The sequence below is a fragment of the Thunnus albacares genome, chromosome 19 (genome assembly GCF_914725855.1).
Source record: "Thunnus albacares chromosome 19, fThuAlb1.1, whole genome shotgun sequence".
Lineage (NCBI taxonomy): Eukaryota > Metazoa > Chordata > Actinopteri > Scombriformes > Scombridae > Thunnus > Thunnus albacares.
In genome coordinates, this window is record NC_058124.1 from 13,312,473 (window position 1) to 13,329,674 (window position 17,202).

At 41.8% G+C, this 17,202-nt stretch overlaps 1 protein-coding gene across 39 annotated transcripts in view; it reads right to left on the bottom strand.

Moving 5' to 3' along the window:
- The window catches only part of clasp2 (cytoplasmic linker associated protein 2), a 60,286-nt gene that overhangs the window by 27,291 nt on the left and 15,793 nt on the right, over window positions 1-17,202 (bottom strand). For 37 of the 39 annotated variants that reach the window (XM_044335352.1, XM_044335323.1, XM_044335351.1 and 34 more), the window contains exons 7-8: window positions 13,725-13,795; window positions 2,366-2,506 (exon numbers count right to left, since the gene is read on the bottom strand). In XM_044335352.1, the coding sequence (XP_044191287.1) occupies window positions 2,366-2,506; window positions 13,725-13,795 (212 nt within the window). Of the gene's footprint in view, window positions 1-2,365; window positions 2,507-10,234; window positions 10,415-13,724; window positions 13,796-14,498; window positions 14,841-17,202 lie in introns of those variants that run through there. The other 2 variants (XM_044335335.1, XM_044335334.1) reach the window with 2 other exon arrangements.

A 17,202-nucleotide genomic window follows, 5' to 3' on the forward strand; every position in this document is an offset into this window, starting at 1 on the left:
TTTCCTTTTCATCACATTAAACGTAATAAAGTCAAGGTCTTAGATCTGTAGTTCTGTGTGTGAATACCCAGCATGCCTTGGCTTCAGCCTCTCACGTTCGCTCTACGATCAATAAGACTGTAATGATTCATGTGACATGGGTTTACGATCTTGTGTTTCCAGCCAACGGAGCAATGTAGCAGGAGTCAGACAGACTGCTCGCTTGCAAAACACTTGCAGCTACGAGTGTGCGGCTACATGCATGCAAGACAGTGCTGACACAGATACATTAGAAACAGCAGCAGGAATCGACCGCGCGGTTGTGGGAACACGGCTTTCTTCCCAAAGAGAGCAAGACGGGAAAAATCAATACATGCAAAGGCGAAGCAAACATATCACTCAAAGACATCTACAGCAGGAGGGAGACTTGGCAGAGAGGCAGCTCTCTCAACGGGAAGGATGATAAAAACTATTTCAAAGGCGGTCACAGATACGAGGCTGATGATAAGAATATCAGATTTCTGAGATGCAGAGCAGCATGTCACTGCAACGTCTGTTTAATCGAGTCTATTTGCTTCTTCTGGCAGCCCCGATAGTCTGCCCCTGTTCTGTGACCACCACTAATACGCTGACCAAGAACCACATCCTGGAAAAATCTGACCTTCACTGAAATCTTGCTGAGGGCATTAAAGGTATAAAATCGTATCACAGAGGGAAGACACCTGGGTTGAGACTGATTCACTTCCCACTCAAATATAAAAATATAAAATAATGTCAAACTGCAGTGTATGTACAGATGAGATAGTGCTCATACCCAATCATTTTGTTGATTGTTTTAAGAAAACAGTAGCTAAAAAAATGTTTGGGAATTCTTTTTTTTTTTTTGAAAATATGATTCAAATTTCCTGCCTGTACTGATATAAATGTCACACTGTAGGTTAATTTCTACTGTAGTGGCTCAACTTCTTATTTGACCAGAATAATACCAGTCTTAGTGCTTGCTGCCAGTTAATTAAGTTAATTAAGTTAATTAAGTTCATGTCTGTACAGAATAAAACTGTTAAATTCAGTTTCCGTATGTTCAATTATCTCTGTATAATAAGAAATATTGACACTATTGAACAAACTGATGAATCTACCACATAGAAGACATTAACTAGTAATTTCGGTTAGTCACTCACCTAAAGGAGCCACTAGTTAACCACCAGTCTTCAAGTCTTCTATGTAAATGTATGCTGATGATACTGTGATTTTTACCTTAAATGCAAGATCTAAAGAATGTGCTGCAGCCAAGCTGACAGCTGCAATGAGCAAGGCGTCGGATTGGCAAGCCAATTCATGCTTGACCCTTAATGTAAGCAAAACAGTTTCCATGATCAATAATTCAGTCAATCCTGATATTTTAATTAATGGTGAAGTCATCGAATCTGTGACACATGTTAAATACCTAAACGTTATAATTGACACAAACCTGTCCTTCAAAAAAATAATTAGTGGGGTGATCAGCAATATTAAGTTTACTCTGAATAATTTTAAGAGCATTCAGGAACCAGATGTCTCCGTCAGCTGCAAAGCAAAAGAGGTTTCCCCCCATTTGTCTTACTTCATAACAATCTGATGACTGGCAGGTGTGACTGCACTCAAGCCTGTGTACTCACTCTATAAACAAATCCTAAAGGGATCACCATTACTTTAATATCCTGAAAAAAATATAATTTCCTTAATTCTGATAACTTCTCATTTTATTCTGACTCATGTATGATGTTTAAAATTATTCATAATGTCGCACCGCCTCCTCTTAGAGGATGCCTGGTCTATCCCGGTGGTGGCAGTGCCAGTAGGACTAGAGCATCTACTAGAGGTGACCGCAGTTGGTACGGCAGTTCAGAGGGACAGCCTTTGGTCAATCTGCTTTCTCGGTTAAAGAAGTGGGGAAGTGGAATTTCATACCAACAAACACTAGAGACTCAGGAATCTCTGCAGTGTTTAAAACCAGCCTCAAGCTTTAGCTAAAGTCAGCACAAAAGTGTCACCACCAATGAATGCTTTGTGTTTATTGTATTGTAAATATTTTATTGTATATATCATATTGACTATATTTATTACCTCACACTGATAGATTTTTCTGTATTGTGCTGTTTTATGTAGTATATTTATTGTTCTGCGGTTGTTTTTTGTCTACCTGCGCAGGGACAACAGATGTTAATTAGCTGCTGGCTAACTCTGGTGCAATTACTCTTAATTGTGTGCTGTCTCTGCAAAAATAAACAATAAATGAAAATTGGATGCTCACTTTCTATAATTACAAATTTAACATCCTCAGATGCTACAGAAGAACTCAGCTGTGTGTTTGAATTGTCACTGTGTGGAAATATAAATTAAGTACCTAGCTTGCCACCGGTAGCGCTGGGCCTGCGTGCAGCAGAGGACTCTGCAGGCTTCTTGGGAACTTTGGGGACCTTGAAGGCAGCCTGGGCTGAGGAAGAACGATTCCCATCCACGCTGTCATCATCCTCAAAACTACGATCTGGAATGAGAGAAGAAGAGAGAGCAGAGTGTTAACATCCTGTGTAGCAAAGGAGGAACTTTTTCAGTCTTTTCAAATGTTGCTGTACCAGGTTCTTTGTTTTTTATTTTACATAATAAAAAACAACAGACCTCACACAATATTGTAAATTATTTAATCAAATATAGGCCATAAATAGTCTTCAGACAGTGAAATGTACTATTTTCTTTCTTCACAACTGACTCAAAATAAACTCAACAAGTGAAGAAACACAACTAGTCTACTGGGAAAATGAGACAGAAATATGACAAAAAATATTGACACCTACTCTCACAATAAAGTGTCAATAAAGTAAATCAGGTTTCTAAAATGTTAAAACAAGTTAAATGCAATTCATTGCCCGCACCTTTGATTTAATTGGCACCTTTCTTGTTTAAGGCTATTAGAAGACAGTGAATGGTAAAAAGACAAGTAAAGACGAGAGGAGAAGAACAGAGGTTGCAGTTTACAGAGAGCTTGGTCAGGAATCACTAAATCAATACTAATTACAAAACAAGAAAAAGCAAACCCGCACACAGATACGATCACTTCTAAGAGCTCAAAAACACATCCTGATGGTCAAGATGTCCAACGATACAAACAGTGACTGACAGAACTCTCTGGAGCCCAAACGCTCAATCTGCATACTAGCAGAAATCGAGCTAGCATTGAAGCTTGAGACACGCTTGCAACGATTGTGCAGAACGTGTATCTACCAGTGAAAACACTTGTGGAAGACGATATGTGCAGATACACATACAGACGCACAACTAAAAACTGTTGGCAAAGGAATGCAGTTGCGCTCCGGTTGCTCTGACAACCAACCGCGGTGAAATGCGCCAAAGCCACCACCCTACACCTTGACTCATACATCAACTTACCTTCACACACACAGAGTCAACATGCAAAAATCAATGACACGCATGCATGGATGTACCTACAAGCCATATGTTCCACTGTCATTGCAGAGGCTATTGTGTCGGGCTCGACAACTGTTAGGTGGATGTAAAGAACCAGCCGTATACATCTTCTGCTGTAAAGCATTTACATCGACACACACCAACACACCCATGGCCGTCCCTGCACTCACAGTCACAGATCCGCTGGCAGATAAGTCGCCTCATGCTTCTGGGAGGGCGTGGTAACTGGGTCCCCCCTCTTCTGCAAGCCGTACCCCAAGACACATACACACACACACCTCACACACACTTCATAGTGGGGCTAAGGCACACCTCGCGCCATCGTCCGAAAATCCCTCCACCCATACAAGTGCCGGCATTTTCTTTCACTCCCCTCTATCTACCTTCTATCCCTCCCTCTCTCTCTCTCCCAGCATCTCTCCTCCTTCCCTCAGCAGCCTCACAGCCAATCAGACGAGAGGTGACATCATGGTGTTGCAGCCAGTGCGGAGGCAGGACTATGAATGTGTGTGTGTGATGAGAAAGAAAAAGGCAGAGACACACACACACACACACACACACACACACACACACACACAGACACCCCAGGAATATTAACAGGGTTTCTGTGTCCCTGCCAGACCAGCTAACCTAAACTCATTACCATTGACAACACACACTCTAAAGCTCTTACACCCTCTCTCCCTTTCTCTCTCTGTCACACACACACAGCATCAGCAACCTCTAAACACACTGTCTATGCTGCTACATTTACCTGCGAGACAAGAAACACATTTATTCATTCACTCTCTCTTTCTCCACGTACACAAAAGAACAAAGGGTGATGTAGCAATGATCGGGGTGATTGGGAGGGTGAAGGGGGGGGAGAAGACCACACCCCTCCATCTGAGGCCTTGACCCTCCCACTCTCCCCCTCTCACACACACACACACAAATATACAGTGCAGTCTTGGCATACACTTGACTATGAATCACTGTATAGGGTGTCAACTTTCAGCTTTAATACAAAGTGTTTACTGTGTTTACTTCAGATGAGCTGTGGAGGAATTGTAGCCCTTAATATAAATATTAACTCATTTGTAGGGGAATAAAATGTATTAGACAGATCTATCATGACCCAAAATGAACTCATCATACTTTAAACTGGGTTACACATCCTTTACAGTCAATGACAGACTTCAGTCTTTGACCTACAGAAATCAGGAGACTTGGTGTCTTGCCTGATGATGCTCTGCCAGCTCTGTACTGCAGCAGTCTTTACTTTTGGCTTGTTTTGAGGTTATTTTTGCCTTCAGTTTGGTCTTTAGTAAGTGAAATACTGTACATGCTCAACTGCACAGGCCTTAAATTGGGGGGTTGTGTATAAAAAAGAGCTACATACAAAAATAATATACATGTAAACTCGCACAAAAATCTACTTTATAGTTATCACGGTTCAATTCAAATCTCTCTCTGAAGAAGCACAGAGTCAAAATGAAATGAATTATGTGTCACTGTCTTATGTAACATATTTAAATGCAACACACACACCTGTCTGGGTCTTGGTTCCTTTAATGTAGCAAGTAGCACATTTTTAATGATGTCTCCTCTTCCAGTCAACCAAAACAAACTTGTTTTAACAGGCAGATAATAGCACATTATCTTGCACTCTGTGGTTCACAATTACTGTTATGGGTCAGTAACATCAGGTCAAAGTTCAAGGGGCCAAGGGGACTATCAGGCGGCACTTATAAACATTATTAATAGGCTTTTTAAGGAGGAATGGATGCAAACAAAATACAGTGAAAAACACTAGAAGAACTGCATTAATTCATTGTATGACAAACCAGTTTAGTGAATTTAATTGCTTTCTAGTAAAACCCACGGGTCCATTAGCAACACTCCGACATGCATCACAGGGCTTAGCATTGATTAGCATCACTGTTAGCATGATTAGCATATCCCGCTTTTGTCTAGTCAGACCCCACGGGAGTAAATGTCTCAGGGTGAAGGGCAGAGCAAAGACACGAGAGGGGGTGGGGGGTGGGGGGGACAGAGAGTGAATCCCTTGAGGAGAGCAGACTGCACAAATGCTGTTGCCATGGCGACCTGTGTGCAGACCAGCTTCTCAAATGAACAGAGCATCAAACGGGGAAAAAAAAAAGATGTTCAGTAAGCCCACTTCCACACATACACATCTCCAATTTACTTGAATCAACAGTTGGATTCACTGTTTATTCACTGACATTATATTAATTTATCAAATTAGGATGGATTCTGGTCTGACGGGGAGAAAAGGCTCCTCCGGCAGCATCAACATCACCATGGATACGCACACTGCCAAGAAATATGGCACAACATGCAAATAACAAGTCTATATACACAGAAAAAGAAACAGACACACACACACACACACACAGGGAGACATATCAGCTCCACCATGCACCAGGCGGCGTTGCCATGGAAACACCAGGCCGAGATTCCCTCTCTCCATTTCAGGAGAAGAGTCAAAAAGAGGATGAAAAGAGGAGAGAAGACAACAGATACAGACCTGATAGTTGCCCAGCAATAATCAATCACTGTAGAAATTCATCAAACCTTAACCCATGTGGGAATAAACCCAGAGTTATTACAATCTACATGTAGGGAGAGATGGAGGAAGTGACCACATTGTTGTTCTGTTTCTGTCTCTCTCTCTAAAGATAGAATGATAGAGGAAGACAGACCAACCGAAACACTCAGATCTGGTCACAGGCTTGAGAAAGTCATTTAGTGATTAAATAACAGATCTGTGAACACACACACTCACACACAGGAAAGCAAAATTTCAGCTCTGACCACATGGTGGCACCACTGGCTCTGCTCCAACTGAATGAAATCCAAAAGATTTCCATGGTTCATATATGCCAAATCCCAAAAAACACACAGAAGGGGGGGGGGGAGACACGGCACCTTTCAGCATCACAGACAACGAAGAGAAGAAAAATCAGAGCAACAGAGTGACATCTAAAGTCGCTCGACTCAACAGTGATGACTCAATCGTGAGATTAGGTTTGTGTTAGGGGCGACTGTTAAGACCTGCGAATGTAAATGTAAATGTAATTTCTAAATTAATACTCGATATGATGGAACCGTCACTGTTAATTTCAAAATTTAAATGGAAGCTTTTTGAGAAGATTTTTGAAAACTAGATGAACTGAAGGTCACAAAAACTATGTACAGACAGTCATACTGTGTACCGTCTATAATCAAACTGGACTAAAAGAGAAACAAACTTCCACATACCGTACATGTGTAAATCTGCACTCACTACTGCTCAGTTTTACCTTTTTTCACTCCTGATTGGCGGAGATCACATTAACCGACAGACCCAATGAAATACAAATGATGGCGAGAGAGTATATAATATAATTTCGAAGCAGCATCAGTCGGCTTGGTGCTGGAAAAAAAAAAAGATTTGAAAGGTCTTGAACCACAGAAGAAGCTTTGCAGCAAGGAAACACAGCCAGTCGGGATATTTTAGATCAGCCATATAAGCTTACAAGATGGTGTGCAAAAGATTTGACACACTGGAGCTCAAAGCCATCACTGTTTGTCTCTGTTACTAAAAACCTGCCTGTTTCTTCACCAAAGAAAATATACAGTCACATTCATTCTATGGAAACTTTACTTTAACCTCCGTATGACCAAGTGAAGAAAGCTCCTTTCATTTTTAATGTTCTAAACACCCTGAGACATCTTATCAGCTGGAGCGCTGTATTACGGCTGAAAATCTCCACATGCAATTAAGAGCATAACCAGACATCTTCCGAGGAATTAGACTTACGACACAGAGCCTGTGTTTGTGCTGATCTGCTGTAAGCTGCGGGGGAACAGGCAAAGTCACATATTCCCACTCACGACCATGTGACAGTGCGCCCAGTCCCATGCAAAAGATGACACACCGAACATATTTTGATACTGCGTAGCACTCATATGAGAATGACTACAGCTAAAAAGAAAAAAAAAACACAAGCAGCAGTGCAAGAACTGGCACAAAAGTTTGGTTTATATTGACATAAAACAGTGAAAAGCAGCAAATCCTCTAATTGCTGCAACCATAGAGAATAATTGTCATTTGCTTAAAGATGACGATTTAAACGATTAATAAATGACCAAAATAATGCCAAAACCATGAGTATGATATTGCGAAAGCAATTGGTTGCTTGCTATTTTAAAAATCACATTAAAAACAACTATGCACACACAATGAGAAACATACTGCAATAATATTTTATAAAAGGTAACCATCAGCTAACACCACAAAGACTAAATAACTAAACAGTGTAATAAATGGTCACTAATCAGTGCAAAAAAGGAGGTTCTTACACAGTAATACATGCAACATAAATATAAAAGGCAATCATCTTATAGGACACAATCATGCTCTTCTGTGCTTCCAAAAACACTGATTATATATTAACACTGGTCATATATTTCATACGTTGGGATTATTTTGAAAACATAAGAAAGACAGATGAGCAGATGTTTTACTGTCAACCACTCGGTTGTTTATAGAACAGAGAACAATGGAGGAAAAGGGGAGTAAAGAGACAGACACACTTGAGGTTCAGGCCTGGATTCTCTAATAAGAGACAGACTGCTCCATTTCCAGCCCAGCTCAGGGAGAATGATCTCCTTAAATGAACATACACACAGACACACACACACAGATTAGGACATTGCAGTGACTTCCATTCATTCTGAACAGCCTAACCTTAACCAGGTCTTCAGAAATGACATTTTGCCTCATTAGGACGGGGCTTTGGTCCCCATGAGGACTACTGGTCCTGACAAGGTCGGTGTTTATATCAGAAAAGGTCCCAATGAGATAACAAAACTGTGCACACACACATACAAGCACAGACACACACACAGGTATCATTTGAGTCCCAGTTCCAAGTCGGGGAGAGGGATAAACCATAATATTCAGGAGGAAAGCTTTGCCATGGCAACCAGCCTAGCCTGGAAAAGGGGTCATGGTTTCCTTTGCAGAGCCGGAGATGCACTGAAGCAGAATGAGCATGTCTGCGAGTGAGTGTGTGTGTGTGTGTCTGTGTGTGTGTGTGTGTGTCAGTCCCTGTCAACACTGAACGACTATGCAAGCAATGAAAGCTGCTACTGATGGTCAGTTTGCAATGCACCAAATATCTCTGGGCTTCTATGACGTGTGTGTGTGTGTGTGTGTGTGTGTGTGTGTGTGTGTGTGTGTGTGTGTGTGTGTGTGTGCGCGCGCTCACACAGGAACATTTTAAGAAAGGACCAAACAACATTAAGTAAGAGCAAGACCCTGGCGCCAGCGGCACTGACATGCTTTACTTTCTTACACATGAACCTCTTACACCAGGAACACACTTCACACACACACACACACACACACACACACACACACACACACACACACACACTACACCATTTACACAATTAAATAATCGATCAATTATTTGTCATTTACATTCATCTCGATAAAAGTTCATGATAAGGTTAATATTTTGTGACATTTTTCTACTCTCAAAAAGTGTATTTCCTTCCACTATATGTCTATATGAACATTAAGTTATGGCTATCATTGTTTAGTCTAAGTGGCATGTTGGTGATTTGGGGGTTTTTGGTGAGTTTAAGTTAAAATAATATTTTAAAACTGCAATAAATTACCTAAATTTATTATTAAAAGCTCATTTTCTTTGGGCCAAGCATAACAGACAGCTCAAAGCACCACTAAGTGAAATGTTTCTAGAAGTTGTTTTCATAACAACCAGAAAGAAGACACTAAATTCTCTAAGCCATGTTGATTATGTTGCATCTAAATTTATCATCCGTCCAAACAAATGCTGCTGTCACACTGTGGTGGATATTTTAGACTAATGTGAGTGGAAACCCACTCTTGAAGGCTGGAGTCTGGATGAGCTTCATGAGCTACAATTTATCTTGTCTTCAAAATGATTATTCGATCGTAAAGAAAACATCAATCAGTGGCAATGATGCAAAAATCCTAACAGGCATGTACACACACACACACACGTCAGTCCACTGAGAGACAGGAAGGCTGCCAACCCAGAACAACACACACTTGACCTCATATTACACCAACAGATAGAGAGTAAGCGGGAGAGAAAAAGAGCAGAAAATGAGAGACTACTTCTATATTATGTCACACATAAATCACAGTATTCCAAAAAACCAAAAACCAAGAACCAGAAGAAAACGTCTTCACTTTCTAAACCAAACCAAATGGAGAAATTGTGAATGAATCCCTGCAGAATATTGACTCTGAGCCTCCTGTTGGCTCAGCTGGCCGAGGTGCATACTGCACTATGTAAGCATGACTGATGTCCTGAGTTCAAGTCTGGCCTCAGGCTGCAACTCATAACAACAACCATCTCTCCCAAATATTTCCCCCCCTCTCTTTTATAAGAACTTTAAAAAAGCAATAAAAGAACAAAAAACTATTTCTGACACACACACACACACACAAAAAAAAGAAATGCATTGTATATCTAGACACACACAAAGATAATGGAGACATTTTAGGATTTTAGGGAAACCTCAGCTTTCCCTCTCACACACACACACACACACACACACACACACACACACACACACACACACACACACACACACACAGATCTAATGTATATCTGAGCCGGAGCACTTGGGGTGAAAGTGCATGGAGTTTAAGCAGATTTCAATCTAAAACCATATGTTGACAAGCCTTTGTCTGAGTGCCAGCATCTACAGCCGATGAGATTAAAACGCACGTCCACGCACTTACCATCGCCATCATCCCCGACTGCCATGACTACAGTGTGTTATGGTTAGAAAACTCCCAGTTGTCTTTGTCCGTATTCACTCCTCTCCCTCTGTTCTCTCCTTTGTTTTCTCCTCTATCTCCTCTCCTCTCTTGTTTGTTCAATCTCTCTCTGTCTCTGTCATGATGAATCAGGGAGAGGCAGTGATAGGCACAGCGCTGTGACTCGGCTACTGCCAGAGATCTCTGTCAGCTTCCTCCCTCAATCCTTTTGCCCTCCCTTCCTTCCTCCCTTTCTCCTCCTCTCTCAGCAACAGCTGCCTCCAAAAAACCCTTTAGAGCAAACGCCAAGAGCTGGCCTAAAAGAGATGTGGGACAAGGGCAAGTAAGAACTTATGTGTGCGTGTGTGTGTTTTAGTCCTGTACTTGGACCTTGAATTCTTGCTAGGTTTGCTGAGTGCTGAGAGCAAAACGCCAGAGTCACACACATGCTCATCACACTACTGCCGACGACCCTTTTTGGGGCGATTTTCTCGACAAAAATAGAGGAAACCGTGAGCTTCGGGCTGACCAATGTTACTCGAGTGCAAAAATGAATTCAGAGTGCAGGAACGGTTTGGGGGAAACTAGGTGACTCCGACGTTATTTGTTTATTCAGCTGGAGGATTCAAATTGGCTTTTTGTTTTTGAATAAGAGTAAAATCAGTCAAGCGTATTTATGGATTGCATGCAAGCTTAGGAGGCTAGGCAGTAGAGCTGAAACAACTAGTCAATTATTCAATTAGTCAATCATTGGAAAATTAATCAGCAATTATCTTGATAACTGAATAATCATCAGTCATCTTTCAAGCAAAAAATGACCTTGTTCAAGCTTCACAATCGTGAGGATTTGCTGCTTTTCTTTGTCTTATGTGATAATAAACCGAAATCTTTCAGACAAGACAAGCAACTTGTAGATTTAGAAAATTGTTAGGGGCATTTTTCACCATTTTACAGATGAACTGATTAATCAAGGAAATAACCAGGAGATCGATAATGAACAAAATTGTTCATTGCAGCCGCACTAAGAAAGGATGTGAATGCAGCCTGACAAACACCAACAATTCACAGTAGTGTGACTCTGAACTGCCAACTGTGACATGGCAAGCTGTAGTATCTGAAGCATCCAGAAGAAAGAGGTTTAAGTGCACTTGAGGTAGCAGCCAAGGCCGACCAGCAACAGCAAGTTCACCCTGTTGAAGCTGAGTAGTGAACCCGTTATCACCTTCACTTCAGGTTTACTCGGGGAGTATAGATTTGTCGTCGAGAGATTGTGATGAGATTCTAAAGCAGCACATGTGACACATAAAAGAAAATTAAAGCAATAATACAAATACTTTCATGGGTTTACCTGTGTGCACAGCTACTAATGTGATTTTTGAAACAGCCTTTAAACCAGTGGGTCCTGTTAAGCCTAATTCCACAAAACAAATGATGGGACAATCCATCTTGATAAACACAGCAATACCACCAGTACCACTCCATGTTTTGTTGACCATCAAAGCCAGTTTCTTCTCCAACTTTTCACTGGTCTTGCATTATCTTTCCCCTGCCCCTGTACATGAAAAGTGACGAGCCAACAGCCTAAAACGATTATTCCATTTAAATAACGACAAGAACTGCTTTCATGCTCAGCAGAGCACATGACAGAAGAGTGTGAAAAAGCAATCACATTATCTTTTTATCATAACAACTACACAAGTAGCTATCTAGATCCCCCAAAACACAACTTTGCTCTACACCTTAGGGAGGTGGGAGTTAAAAGTTAACACCTCCTCCATCACTCTGCTGCCACCGGAGACAGCATCATGGCAACAACACCCACAACACGCCCTGAGCTCTTGTTTCTCTTTCCAAGTAAACACGCTGCAACAGCCGACCAGGCACCGACCACTGAGGTCGCTGTTAGACAAATAGATACAGTGACAGGGCAGCCTAAAGGTACAAACAGCCACTGACAACCTCTTCTAGACAACAACAGACCTAAAAGACCTCACGGCGAGCACAGACCTAACTTACAACCACACAGTCGAAAATGGGTTCATTCATGTGAACACACAGTCATGCTTTTTGAAAATTTTGACATACTGTCATTATGTTCACTCAGCTTCCATAATAAACCTACAGTAATCAGTCATTCTGCATTATTGGCTGCTGTTGAAAGTATGCTATCTACTAATGTTCACGCTTCCAGGTGAGAAGTCAAACAACTCAGACAAAAAAAAGCCATTATCTTTTAGATGGAGATATGAAATGACATGATTGTAGTGACTGAACATATTAACTAATGAGAAATCGATGCTGTGGTAGATATTTAGGTAAAACAATATAGATGCACTGATCCAACTTTTTCTCTCCTGATACAGATTCCTCAACTCTGCTTATCTGCTGATGCCAAATACAGATCCGATACCAGTGCTCTCTTTTCCCCAGTTTAACATTTGTATACCTCACTGCGATTGAGATCATTTGTATGTAAGGTAACATGAAGTCAGGGATCGCTGTGGCATGAAAACTGAGATGATGGTCTGCCATGACTGAATAAATGTAACTGACAGTGCAAACTTTCAATTTTGTAACACTGACAAGGAAACAGAATTGGTCACATAAAAGCCAAAACCCATTCTGCTTGTTATGGTTATAATCGGTGTTGATGCCTATCGGGCATATCAGATTGGTACATCCATACAAAACAATTAATTTGTTGGTGGATGCAGCACAATATGAACTAACAGCTTCTCTAGACAACGATCCAAAGAGACCACTTTGTGGATCTATATTCAGTAAAGGCTTTTCACAGACATTTAATAATCACCGAGTCTGAGAATCACAGTTCAGCTGTTCAGTTTCCCTTCTTGCATGGGTTTCAGAAAATCCCTAAAGAGCAGCTGAACCAAGTTTTCCTTGAAAACAACAAAGCAGAATGTTGCTTTAAAAGGGGTCTCGTCAATACAGCTAAAACTTTCCACTGTCAAACAACACTGGCTGAGTTTGAGGCTCCAAGAGGTCCACAGTCCACTCTACTGCTGGACAGCCAAGTACTCAGCAGCAGCCTTCAGCTCTACTGGAAAACCCACAGCAACACACACACGTACACACACACACACACACGTACACACACACACACACACACACACACACACGTACACACACACACACACACACACACACACACACACACACACACACACACACACACACACACACACACACACACACACACAGATTAAACCATTAATCCTGTTAGGTCTTCTTACAGGAGCTCATGGCAACAAACTGACACAACCACAAGAGCACATGCACGTTTAGAGATGCACAAGCAACCACACACACGCAAACACATTCTCTCTCTCTCTCTACAAAAACACACCCAATACCTGACAACAGCAAAATCATCTTGACAACATGTCTCAAGTTGGTGGCTCTCAGAAGCCCAAAGCGACTGTGGCAAAATAAATAAGAGAAATGCACTGACCGTGACTCAGGCTGAGAGCCATGTTGCCTGAATTCAAGGCTTCATCAAAACGAGTGAATATCGTCTGTAACCTGGAGAGAAAAAGAGAAGAAGAAAGGTTAGAGCGAATCACAGACATACCGCACACATTCAGAACAAAGCCAATAAAATCACTTACAGAATCGGATACACTCAAACGAGACCGAATAAGGAAAATTATACTCAAATTATTTTCATTGCAAAGAAAATGCATTTGCAGATGGACGCACGCGCGCGCACACACACACACACAACGCCCAGAGCTTTGACATAGAGACAGGCAAGGTGCTGTGAATCCCAAGTGAAAGTATCATCAGCAGCAACATGTGGACAGCCTGCCTGCCTGCCTGCCTGTCGGTGGGTGGGTGTGTCTATTATGCCAGTCACACTCATGAAGCTGCAGCAACAACATGACAACAGTCCTCCTGACATCTCGCTCAGCACCAAATACACACAAACACACACGAGCCAGATCTGTTCAGTCATGTGTTTTACAGGTAGGACTGTGTGCATGTTAATAAGTCAAATATCTCTCACAATCCACAGACAAATGAGAGCTGAACAATAGCTTCACACAACCCTCAAACATCTCCTGCGCACTGAGCAGTGCTGGTACACCTTGGCTACACATGCTTGATATGGAAAAAAAAATACAACACAGACACAATATCCCATGTTCAATAACATGTCTCAATGTCTCCTTGTCAAAGTGTTAGCCGATATATGTGAGCGCACAAGAATTAGAGTCATACACACCGTCCTCCTGTCTGTCTGTCTCTGTCTGTCTTTTGATGTCTAGTTGCTCGTCCACAACCACCAGACAGCTTAGCAGCTCCTGATAAGTGACGATTAACGTTGCAACGGGCTGCTCAGCCGTGCATCGTTTTCATGTGGTTCCTTTCCTTTCATTAGCATTTTAATTTGCCTATTTGGATCGGAAATAGCCAAGTCTTTAGTCTTCGGTACTCATTTGCCTCTGTATTTCCCGGTGGGCTGATTAATAGGTTGCTGCGTTGCTGCGCAACGTTGCATTAGCTCCCATGCTACTGACACACTCCGGTCCTCAGCTCCCCTCAGCTCTTTGTATCCAACATGGTGCAGTGGCTCCGAGAGGGAGGGAGGGCGTGAGAGAGAGAGAGGGAGAGAGCCAAACAGTGAGAGACCAAAGCATGCTATGAGCATGCGACAAAGCACCACCTACTCCCTGTGTGTATGCTAAGCACACACACACACCCACTGAGAAAACTACACAGTGGTACAAAGAGTTAAATCTCAGTGTTCGTGTGTGTGAGAGACATAAGCGGGGCAGTTCGTGTGACAAGCGGTAAAGGGATTCAGTTACCCTTTACATAACCTCCCTCTCATACCCAGACACACACAATCATAAGAGGGGGAGGGGTTGTAGAGCTAGCGGCAGACAGAGCATGGCTGCTCCTCCCCCTCTACGTCTCCTCCTCAGCCCAATTGCCTATATTCTCTTCATCCCTCCCTATTCCACTTTTTTAAACGCCCACCACCCTCTTCACATTTTTTAATTCCAGATTCCCGTTTTCACAGTGCTCAACCTTTTACACAGAGTTCGGAAGGACACAGGTTGACTTGTGGGTCGCCTCGTGTCCAGCAGAGTCGATTCACGCATTTCAGGTAGCTCATTTCCCCTTTTGAACAATGATTGTGCATATAATGCAGGTCTGAATGCTCATTCATCCTACATTTGACCTTCTGACAGGAGACTTCTGTCTCTAGTTAATTGCTTGTTGTCACCATAAACAGAGACACAAGCCTACAACAGAACTTCCATTGACACACTTACAGGACATTAGAGAAATAGTGATACATTTCAGTTCCCTCGACACATCAGGGAGTCAGTTAAATTATCAGTTAATCAGTCCCTAATAGAAACACCTGTTCACTAAACCCAGATGGTGTTTGACCTGTATTGGACCCAGGATGGGAGAAGCTGGGTCATGAAGTCAGGCCAGTTGATGCCTGTTGACCCTTTCTGATTAACTGCCGAAGCAGGTTTAACCTTTGTTACTGTCGCCCTGAAAGAGGTGATCGGGTTCAATGTCGGATGAGTGTTTACCAGATAACAAACGTGGCGTACACGTACTATGCTCTAGTCTGACTCAAGAATTAAATTATTTTCCAATCCTGTTCTGGACATTCGGGCATCTCCTCTATAATATTGCGAATGCATTAGTAACTAACTTAATTTTGAATGAGAGCATTCCTTATCATTAGACTGATATAGTATACAAGCTACAGATTTTAACCTTTATTACCAGGATGTTAAACTCAGTAGCCTCTAGACAGACTAACCTGCACATACTTGTACTGTAACTGCTAAAGAGAGGGAAATATCTTTTTAAAATGCTCACATGTCTCTCCTGCAACTTCAAATTGGCTCATTTACTGGATTTAATCTCTGTAAAGGTGTATTTAATGCATTGCATCTGCTTAGGCGCAACAAATGATAATTAATTCAAGGTAAAACCTCAAAAGTTTGTTGATGTTGTTCTGACCTGCAGCAAAATATAATCATACTCCTGCAGGCTTACTCACAATTATCTGGGTTAGCAATGTAAACAACTTAACATAAAAACAAATTAAACACTGTTTGTGTGTGATTTAATACTGTAGGCTTGGGTACTGTTTCAGGCTCTTTTTCAGATTAAAGGGGGAGAGGCTGAAATACAAAATGTCCCTCAGGAAATTATTTATAGTGCAGATGTCACAAGTTGTTGTAATCCAGACGTGTCAGGGATGTTATGCAGGTCAGCTTCATGTAAGGAAACATGGGCTGAACATGGGTCCTCTCTCACGCTCTACAAGGATAGTTTTTTTTCCCTCACAGAGCAATAAACTAAAAGGACAGCACAAAAAAAAAGGAGAAAGCATGAGGGAAAGAGTTATCAACCCCTCACTTTTCTTCTGTGTTATCTCTTCTACCTTTCATTCTCAGTCTTCTACACTCTCTTTCCCCTCCCACTGCACCTCCTCTCTCTCCATTATCTGATGCAACTACAGAGTTGATATGTGATCTGGTCAGCAAGACCCTGGCTGCAGCCCAGCATACCACTGAGAAGCCGTACACCAGCAAACACAAACACATTCAGGCACACATACAACCTCCACCTGGCCTTCATGCCCCAATCTTATCAGTAGATATAGTAATAATTGTGCTGCTCATAATGCATGCAAAAATGAATGTGTAATTTAAAGAATTTTATATTAATTGTACAGAAAATTTCATATCTAAATCACTGCATCTGTCAGACCTCTACATATAACCTAAAGCAGAGAGACACACAAGACTGCATAAATCCCACGTACACCGACAAGAGTGTTTACACTGGAGACAGACAGGCTTAATATGCACAACACATGACACATGGCCACAGCCAGCATTCGCAGACGCAGGACTCATACTGAGTAGTCAGCACAACACTGGCTGCTG